Source organism: Ctenopharyngodon idella, chromosome 7 (genome assembly GCF_019924925.1).
Source record: "Ctenopharyngodon idella isolate HZGC_01 chromosome 7, HZGC01, whole genome shotgun sequence".
NCBI lineage: Eukaryota > Metazoa > Chordata > Actinopteri > Cypriniformes > Xenocyprididae > Ctenopharyngodon > Ctenopharyngodon idella.
In genome coordinates, this window is record NC_067226.1 from 35,009,837 (window position 1) to 35,020,370 (window position 10,534).

General features: G+C 36.3%; 1 protein-coding gene across 1 annotated transcript; it reads right to left on the minus strand.

Annotated features, from left to right (window-relative positions):
- Positions 1 to 958: 958 nt before the first annotated feature.
- LOC127515647 (fucolectin-1-like) lies at positions 959 to 10,242 on the minus strand. The gene is made up of 7 exons (XM_051899527.1): positions 10,155 to 10,242; positions 8,302 to 8,584; positions 8,067 to 8,206; positions 7,863 to 7,954; positions 7,395 to 7,511; positions 2,937 to 2,940; positions 959 to 1,095 (listed from the first exon to the last, which is right to left on the minus strand). The coding sequence occupies exons 1-7, from the start codon at positions 10,240 to 10,242 to the stop codon at positions 959 to 961; spliced, it is 861 nt and encodes a 286-aa protein (XP_051755487.1).
- Positions 10,243 to 10,534: the final 292 nt, after the last annotated feature.

Genomic DNA, 10,534 nt, shown 5'->3' on the forward strand with positions numbered 1-10,534 from the left:
GAGGTGAAGTGAGTAATTTATACATCAACAACTGTCAACAAACACAGTGACGTGTCTAACGACGTCCTTCACAAGTATATTCACAATGATTACACCATTAGCACCTCAACAACCTTGTGGAAAACTAATGCCCTCTTTTACAACAACCCATCTCTCCATCTTCAAAACATCCAATTGGAATGAAAAGCATATTTCAGTTAGTGCTGGGAAATGGTCATTTGTGCAAATGTAACACAAGTGATGGATTCCTTTACATTACTTCATTGCTTTTTCTAACTTGTGGTCAGCATTACATGCTCACGCTTCATACAAGCCCTTCATTCAGCCATTGTCACCCTTCACTAAATAGTGTGCTGCAGTGGTGACGTATTTTTGTCATCTTAGCATCAGTTTTTCCATTGGTTTTTCTATTGGAGAAAACAAGCTGTGACCAACAAAAGTTTACAATTCTGACACGTTTTGTTTGTCATTATAATCTTCACAAATAAGCACAAAATTTAAAGCCTAAATACAATCAGCAGAAGTAAAAAGATAACGTAGGCTATGAACGAACTATGCCAGGTCACATGACTTCAACGTCACCACCATTAAGGTTTAAAAACTATTTCATTATTTATTTAAACATTTTCCCTGAAAATCTGAGTTAGAATAGTTTGTATACTTGCTTATAAACTGTGAAAGCGACTAGGTGAATTGATGAGTTTTTCATGATGATGATGGGATCTTTAGCCCCATTTAGACGTCTTGTAAATCTAAGTTTTAAATGTCATACTGTATGTGTGGCGCAGCGTAGTAAGTACAATGAAAGGGATTAGTACTGATGTATTTTAATGAATGCAGTCATACTAATTTGGAGGGACATGAGCATGAATAAAGCATGACTATTTAGATTTTTTGGCAAATTATGCCTTTATTGGACTTTTTAAAATAGTATTTAATACATTCAATAATGAAAAGTCTACTCCAATGAATTACCTGCCAAATACCCGTAGACTTCAACTTCACAAAGACTAAGAATCTTCTCATCTCCAGGAATATGAACAACCACATAACGTCCCTCCATCCCGCCGCATGAGAAAGTGGTCGTGGCATTAGCTGCAAGAGTAGAAATTACACCACATCTACAGACAGAGAGATTTGTGTTCATCTGTTATCAGTTTCTGTTCATCTTCAGTCACATTAATCAAAACAGTCAAAGAAAGCCTCACATGGGGTTGTTGTAGATGTCAAGGAAGTTCCCGATGCGAATCACTGCCCCATTTATCCTCGATCCATGGCTCGGTCTGTTAGTGATGGTCACTCTGTTCACTCTGTAAACCTTCAGTAGATCCACTCTCCACCACGGGTCAGTCTCTGTGTTAGTGTGGGCCCAGGAGGTGAGAAAACCATCAATAGCAAGTGTAGATACCCAGTTTCCAGTTTGCTCCAAAGTGCTGTGTTCTCTGGAAAATGTTTCAGGGATAAAGGTCAGTAAGAATTCACTATCTTTTTATTCTCATCTAGCATTAGGTCTTGCAGAAAACTTTTAAAGCGTTTTACAAAAAACTAATCTTTACTGCAACATGTCTACCAGAAATTAAGGGTTATGGGCACAAAAATGCCACAGATGTTTGATCACATCAGAGTGTAATCCGAGTGATAATAATCCAAGTGAAACGGATTATTAAAAAAGCATGAATGCATGGTGGGGACTTGGTTCAATGCATCAGTTGTTGATCACAGATGTTTAAAAATGGGGACGTTGCTCTCAAAAAAACAGAGGTGGATCTGAATGCGAGCTTGAAGGGGTGGAGTTTAAGAGGACTTAATAATTCGAGAATCCGGTATACATCACCAGAGAGAAGTCAGACGTTTCACCGAAAGATCTAGTTATGACATTTTGCTCAAACATTACGGGCGTGCACGGTAATGCAATGTTGTTTGCTAACCGCCACAACAGGAAAAAGAAGAAGAGATGATCTATGCACCAACCCAAAACAAGAGTTCAGATGTCACGTAAGAGCTTGCTATTAGCCTGTATGCCGAGTTTCGATTAATTTTTGTGACGCACTCCACAAACTTCACTAGAAGGAGAAGGCAGAAAGTGTTTCCTTTATTTTACAAAAGCACAATGTTTTGTATTTATATTGTGAGTGTACACAAATAAAAATAGACCCTTTACAGTTTCGAATGATGTATTGCAGATGTGCCAGTCACTGGAGCTAGACAGAAAAATACTACAGGAGTGCAAAAACTAATCTCTGCACAAGGTTTTTTTCATTATTTTATTCTATTATTATATTACATCTGTGTACCGTTACTCCCCTAGTAACATGCATTTAGAAAATAGACAGGGTTAAATTTCATTTCATGCCAACTTTAAAATGCATTCTAGCAGAGCATTTGTACAGAGAAAACTGATTTTAATTATTTTACATAAATGAATGACACAATAGAGTGGTGCAAGTATGACACCAATTTTTTAGGCCAAAATGCGGAAATGAGTTACCATTTTAGCACTTCCGGATCATAAGAAAAAAAAATCGTAAGAGTAAAACTGTTCCTGAAAGATTCATTTTTTCAGGGGAAATATTGCTCAGGGACTGTAAAAAAATGGACATCAAACCACCACAGAGCTTCATTACAGGGCTAAGTTTCCAAGTACTTCTCTATTTGCCAGTTCAAACAGACAAAACAGAACAAAGATGTTAATAAACTGAAGGATTCTTACCTTCTTGTCCTATTTACCATTTCCTCAATAAGTAAAAACCCTTGTAGAAACAATTCAAGTGATTCAAGTGAGTTTCAGAGAATCACACTGAAATATGTTTTTGATTTAATTGACTTTAATATTGGTGCTAATAAATAAAACATCATCTAAATGATAATGGCATTACTGACTACTGACACACTAATAATAATCTGCAAAACCAGACAGGTTTCTGTGGAATCACTACCAGACTTTCGTAAGACACAAACAGAAATAAAAGTAGACCATCAAACCATTTACATACACAAATGCGGTTTTAATCTGTTTAGCATAAGTTTTGTTTGGTAAAGTAGATCTAAAAAAATAAACTGAGAAAAAATATTCCAGGGACAAGCAAATTCATGATCTACGCATGAGCTCTTACCGTTCAAAAGTTCAGGGTCAGTGATTTTTTTTTTTTTATGAACTTGATACTTTTATTCATCACGGACACATTAAATTGATCAAAAGTGACAGTAAATACATGTATAATGTTACAAAAGATTTCTATTTTAAATAAATGCTGTTCTTTTGAACTTGGTATTATTTTCAACATTGATAATCAGAAATGTTTCTTAAGCAGAAAATCAGCATATTAGAATGATTTCTGAAGGATCGTGAAATTTCAGCTTTGATCACAGGAATAAATTTTACAAATAAATAATGTATTTACACAGAATAATTTATTTTAACTTGTAATAATATTTCACTGTTTTTACTGTATTTTTGATCAAATAAAAGCAGCCTTGTTGAACATAACAATCTTCTTTCAAACATGTGAAAATCTTGCTAACCCTAGACTTCTGAACAGTAGTGTACATGCTGAGATAAATTAATGCAAATCATGATTTTAACAATGTCAGTGTTAATATTAGTGTGAATCTAGTTAAATAGCAGATGCATGTATGTTGTACTTTACCCAGTAAGATCCACAGGCACTTGAAGAGCTTCTTCATGTTTGATTAAAGGCGTCCGTCTTTCTTTTAGGGATGGAGAGTGTGAGTTTTATACGTTTTATTGAGGACGACCCATTTAAATGTTCATCACATGATCAAACTTGCCTCTCCTCCCTTCCATCTATTTCACACTCACCTGTCTCTCTCTTCACTGCACCTGCTGCAGTTTCTTTCATGAACACATAGAGAATACAGAAGTTTGAGTTACAAATGTTAGTTACCAATCACGCATAATTAAATCTGAAGTCCCTTCCGTTCAGGACATTTATTTCTGGACCATGTCTGAGAAAGGCAAGGTTAAACTATTAAACACCACAATCACACAAAAACACTGTATTACTGTTTATCCAAATGTCTATTGGATCAGTGTAGATTTTCTGCATTTTTAATGGTGATATTTGCTATTAATAAGCATGCTGTGATATTATGTGCTACCTTTTGTATATTTGCATATACAAAGCAGATGATATTTCAGTAACTGTATATTCTGTTTATTCATTTTAGAAACCCAGGACTTGTACACTATTAACACATTCGCACATTCATTGAAAGTTCTCTAAAAACATTTTTATAAAAATCTGCAATACTTAATTTATTGAAAAAATATGCAATATTGCTTTGGTCTCTCTTTGCATCTGCGTGAAAGTAACCCCTTCATTCCTACTCACCCCACTTTGATCGGGACTCGAACCAGTGTCTCCAGCATGGGAGGCGGGAGCGCTAACAGCGACGCTAAAGACCGCAGTCTCCAGCATCAGTCGCTATTGCGCCTCTTGAGGTGAGGGGAGCGAGCCTTACCCTACCTATTACTAGCTGTCCTCTGTTACACTCACCTCCCTAATCCTCACCCTAATCCTCCACTCCAACGTCACCCCTCCGGTCCTACTTGCCCCGCTCCGAGCGCGACTCAAACCGGCATCGAAGGAGGGAGCAAAAAAACAAGGATGCTAAAGACCGTAGTCTCTAGCGTCAGTCGAAATTGACCCAAATATACACAAAATATTCCAGTACATACAACCCCCTAATAACTAATAAAAACAGTATTATACTGTTTTCATAATTACATAACCACAGTAAATAACTGTACATGGGAAATTAAGTTGTATGCACAAACCTTACAAAGCATAAATCTGTATTCAGATTTCAGAAGAATCATTAGACATTTGTAAAATAAATGCTGAGGTGTCTCGTCTGTCAGCTGATCTTATATTCACTACAGTAATGAAGATGAACGTAACTTAATAATCAGGGGGAATTCCCGACTTAAAACAAATAACCATTTAATTGTTTAGGACATTTGCTTTGTAAAAATGTACAAGGAGACTTCAGATATAAAAACGTTGACTCGTTAGGTAATGTTTTCTCATTAAAATCAGATGATTTCTTATTAATTCAACAGAATGTGAGGGAATACCAATATGGCGGTACGGTGGCTTCACTTTTTAATGACGTCATGAGCGATCCAGTCATTTATATAGATCAGTGGTCTACACTAAGCATAGCTGCACCTAGTCGTAGTTTTAGATGGTGCAACAGGTGTAAATACTCATCAGAAAGCTGGACATAACTAAGTCCAACGTAGAGCTTACACCCAGCCGGACCCAGAGGAGCCAGAGGTGTTAGTGGGAATCCACCCATGCTGCGTTTACATCCATTTTTATGCAAACTTTGAATTGTCAACTCTCAAACATTTGCATCAATGTTTATGCACTAGGCTGAGGTGGATTTTCTTGTTTTTTAAATTTTCCAATGGAAAAACAAATTTTCGCTACAAAAAAAATGCAAAAGTATTTTTCAGAGAATAAAATATATATATATATATATATATATATATATATATATATATATATATATATAAAAATCCTGAAAACTATAAATTTACTTGAAAACTATAAAAGATATTAAGACTTGTTTTCTTTAATATGATTCTGTTTTTTCTTACTCTGTTGACAGATCTTTTTCACTTGTTTTAAGCTTAATCATGCTGAACTCATGAAAAATCTGCTAGTAACAGTAATAACAATGTTGATATTTGCTTGTCAAGTCAAGTCAAGTCACCTTTATTTATATAGCGCTTTTTACAATGTAGATTGTGTCAAAGCAGCTTTACATTGATAACTGGTACATTGTTTGGCTGCACAGCAGCTCTTAAAGAATAGTGTCAATGCAGGCAGATCAAAGCACTGTTGAATATCAAATGTCAAGTGTCCCCAGCTAAGCAAGCCAGAGGCGACAGCGGCAAGGAACCCAAACTCCATCAGGTGACATCAGGTGGCAGACAAGTGGCAAATTGGTGTTAAAATGGAGAAAAAAACCTTGGGAGAAACCAGGCTTAGTCGGGGTGCCAGTTCTCCTCTGGCCAACAGTGCTTTGTTACAATTCAGGTTGCTATCATAAGTCCAAAAGGATCGCAACATTAAAAGTATTTATTTCAGTTCCATCCAATTGAGGATCGTATTCATCACGGCGGTATGGACGGTTGTTGAGGAACTGTGTCGTGGCTGTCGTGTCGATGAGGCCCTCACAGTGGATGATCTAGTTGACTCAATCTCTGCTGATACTTCAGGGCTGCGTTGTGGTCGTGTCAAGGTGCAGGTCCTTGGTCTCACCTGGATACGGCCCGGATCCGGTTGACTACGGTGAACCTCGGGATAAACAGAAAGACTAATATTAGCGTAGATGCCATTCTTCTTCTGATGTAACGAGTACATCAGGTGTTATAGGAAGTGTTCCCGGTTCCGGCTGACCTAATTTATGCAGCCTAATAATCCTTTAACGGATTTGGAAATATAAATTGGTAATGTGTTATGTATATGCCAGGTTAAAGAGATGCGTTTTTAGTCTAGATTTAAACTGACAGAGTGTGTCTGCTTCCCGAACAATGCTAGGAAGATTGTTCCAGAGTTTAGGTGCCAAATAGGAGAAGGATCTACCACCTGCAGTTGATTTTGATATTCTATAAAGATTGTTGATTTATCTGTCCACCAAATTGTCATAGTTGTTTAATTTCAATCATATGAAAATTACGTTACTCGTATTTTACATTACATATATTAATGTTATTATTTAAATATGATTATGTGGTTAGAAGTTGTATTTACCTTATTTTAACAAGCCTTCAGTTGTACTACAATCAGCAGACATCAAAACTGGAGCAGTCAGGCTACTTAAAAAACATTTTTTGCTGTCATGACAGCGGCTTCACTTTTCTACAATGGAACTGAAGGTGCTTCATCCATCTTTTTTTAGAGTCTCTATGCTTCATTATGAAATGGCAGGGAATTTAATTTAAATAATAAAACAATCCAATGTACAATATATAGATATTATAATACAAATTAAATTGTGACAGTAAATATACAAACATTTATTTCACTTGTGGGTTGTGTGAATGTAATTTTGACATTTAATTTTTTCAGTATATTTATTTCTATCTATCTCTGTTTGTTGACAATACACAATTACACAATATGTTTTATAGTTCTTAAATGCGTGAATAAACTAATTTCAGGCAATGTATTTAGAATAAGAATAAATGTATTTAACAAATGTGAATTTAGTCAATTAAAGATTTCCAGAGTGTTATTTTCCTTTGCCACAGCGACCTGTAAATAAAACATATTTGCTTATTACTGTACATCTCATAATAATTTTATAATCATTCCTATATGTGCAGCTTATTTTATTGTTTATTTTATTATTTATTGTACAGTTGTGAGAACAGACTCACGTTTAGCAGCGTTCACTTTCTGGATCACCTGTTTAGGAGTTTGAGACCATCTCAGTGTCACATCTGTGAGTCCTCTATCAGCAAGTGCAGATCCAAACTGAAAATAACATTCATACTAAACTCATTTAGAGCGGAATATGATGATAAATCTTCGTGTCTCAAAGAAACTTTATCATATCACTGCAAACCCTGGTTAAAACAGTTTCATTATATTTCTCTTGAAGTAACTCCGGAGAAATATAAAGTAACAGTATTTTGTGAATTTTCTGAAATAACCTTCATTTTATATACAATCATTGAAATCATCAGTAAGAATTCAGGTTTCAGGTAAATCTCTAAAAGCAACAAAAAACAGTCATTACAAGCCTTAAAATGTTTACAGGACATTTAAAGGTTTCATTGAATTTCAAGTGCATCTCAACTTCAGGAATTTGTTTCTTTCTCTCACCTGTTTCAGAACATTTTCTCTCATTGAAGCGTCAGTCAAATCAGCTCTGGAGTTAAACTGCATCTTTGCAAATGATCTTTTTAAGCAGGGAACTAAACAAAGACACATTCATACATGTAATATGAATTAGTAGAAGTTGCATTCATTAAAATATATCACTGCTCCACACTGTTTTGTTGACAAAAATATATGACAATGTTACACCTTCTCCGTAAACCTCCACCTCACAGAGAGTGAGTATCTTCATGTCTCCAGGAATGATCAGATTCACATAACGTCCCTCCATCCCATCACATGAGTAGTTGTAGGACTCGCCTGCTGGAATAGCAGGAATAACAGCACATCTACAGACAGAGAGAAAGAATATAATAATACTGTCATAATAATCCTTCACATTTGTACTCAAGTTCTCACATTCTTTCAAACTCAAGAGTCTCACATGGGATTGTTGTTGCCGTTGTTCTCCAAAGAGTTTCCGATGCGAATCTCCGCTCCGTTTATTCGTTCTGGACAGCAGTCATTTCTGTTAGTGACGACCACTTCACTAACTCTGTAAATATCACGCAGATCCAGCCTCCACCATGGGTTAGTCTCATTAAGGGTTGAGGAGCATCCCGTGTACAACTGCTGGAGACCTCGATTACTGTCAATGGCCTTTTCTGCAGACCAACTCCCAGAAGATGTTGACGACTGTGTAGCAGCTCCATCTACTGCCCGATTTCCTTGTAAGATTTATAAAAAAAGAAATGGCCAATAGACATAAATTTATCTAGTTTTAAAAAATGTTGTAAATTATTCCATGCCCAGGGTGCGTGGTAGGAATATGCAGTTTTCCTTATGGTTAGTGATGTAAAACCCACCATCTCATAAATGCAATGATGAGTATGGGATTTTGCATTTGTAATAATTAAACGTAATGATGCATGGTACACTGAATCAAGGCTCGTTAAGATGGAGGAGGCTGCATGCATGTATAAAATGTCACCATAGTTAATCACAGTAAAGAAGGTAGCTTCTACAAGTTTCTTTTTAGCACTAAAAGTAAAACTAGATTTATTTCTAAAATAAAAGTCAATCTTTACTTTGAGCTTCCTGATTAGATTAGCAATATGTACATTGAATAAAAGTTTATCATCTTTCCAAATGCCCAAGTGCTTGTAAGATGGTACCCTTTCAATAGTTTTACCATCAGATGTAAATATGCTAAGATTATCAAGTACTTGTGAATGAGCTTTTGAAAAAACATACAACAACCCATCTCTCCATCTGTAATAACATCGATTTGGAATGAAAAGCATATTTCAATTAGTGCTGGGAAATGGTAATTTGTGCAAATGTAACACAAGTGATGCATTTCTTTACATTCCTACCCTGCATTTTCCAACTTTTGTGGTCAGCATTACATGCTCACGCTTAATGCAAGCCCCTCATCCTGCAGGTGTCACCCTTCACTAAATAGTGTTCTGCAGTGATGACATATTTTAAAAAGCAAAAAGTGGGCTATGAATGAACTACGCCACAGTCAACGTCACCACCATTAAGCCTCAACAACTCTTTCAGTATCTATTTAAACATTTTCCCTGAAAGTCTGAGTTGGAATAGTTTTACACTTGTTTATGAAATGTGAAAGTGAATAGTGAGTTGATGAGTTTGACGTGATGTTTAATGTCCTAGACAACCTCTTTAGTCCCATTTAGACGTCTTGTAAAGTTTTTAAATGTCATACTGTATGTGTGGCGCAGCGTCGTAAGTACAATGAAAGGGATTAGTACTGATGTCTTTTAATGAATGCAGTCATACTAATTTGGAGGGACATGAGCATGAATAAAGCATGACTATTTCGATTTTTTGGCAAATTATGCCTTTATTGGACTTTTTTAAAAAAATATTTATTACATTCTGTCATGATCCGAGCCTGTGTTCCCCTGTCCTGTGTGTGGACTTTTTATTACTTCCTGTGTTACGCCATGTTTTGTAGTCCTTTGTAGTTTTTTATGTTGATTTGTATCCCCAGGTGTTTCCTTGTTATCTTGTTAAACCTGTTTCCCCTTGTATATATATACCCAGTGTTTCTCATGTTCTTTGTCTGGTGTTGTCCTTCCATGGATGTTATGTGTGCGCGCACTTGTTGTCAGTTTTTCCCTTCAGGTTCTGGATTAATCAGTTTTGCCTGGATTTACTTTTATTACGTTTGTTTGAATAAATGTTTGCTGCATCTGGATCCTACTCTCGTTCCTCTGAAACAGCCACCGTTACACATTCAATAATGAAAAGTCTACACCAATGAATTACCTGCCAAATACCCGTAGACTTCAACTTCACAAAGACTAAGAATCTTCTGATCTCCAGGAATATGAACAACCACATAACGTCCCTCCATCCTGCCGCATGAGAAAGTGGCCGTGGCACTAGCTGCAAGAGTAGAAATTACACCACATCTACAGACAGAGAGATCATGTATTATCAGTTTCTGTCCATCTTCAGTCACATTAATCAAAACAGTCAAAGAAAGCCTCACATGGGGTTGCTAGTAGATGTCAAGGAAGTTCCCGATGCGAATCACTGCCCCATTTATCCTCGATCCATGGCTCGGTCTGTTAGTGATGGTCACTCTGTTCACTCTGTAAACCTTCAGTAGATCCACTCTCCACCACGGGTCAGTCTCAGTGTTA

What these genes read in the sequence shown, in the direction of transcription:
- LOC127515647 (XM_051899527.1), bottom strand. Translation starts at nt 10,242, where the DNA reads ATGGAGGGACGTTATGTGGTTGTTCATATTCCTGGAGATCAGAAGATT. An exon ending in AGTCTACGGGTATTTGGCAG is followed by an intron (nt 8,585 to 10,154) that starts GTAATTCATTGG and finishes AAATCTTACAAG; the next exon opens with GAAATCGGGCAGTAGATGGA. An exon ending in GGTGGAGGTTTACGGAGAAG is followed by an intron (nt 7,955 to 8,066) that starts GTGTAACATTGT and finishes GTCTTTGTTTAG; the next exon opens with TTCCCTGCTTAAAAAGATCA.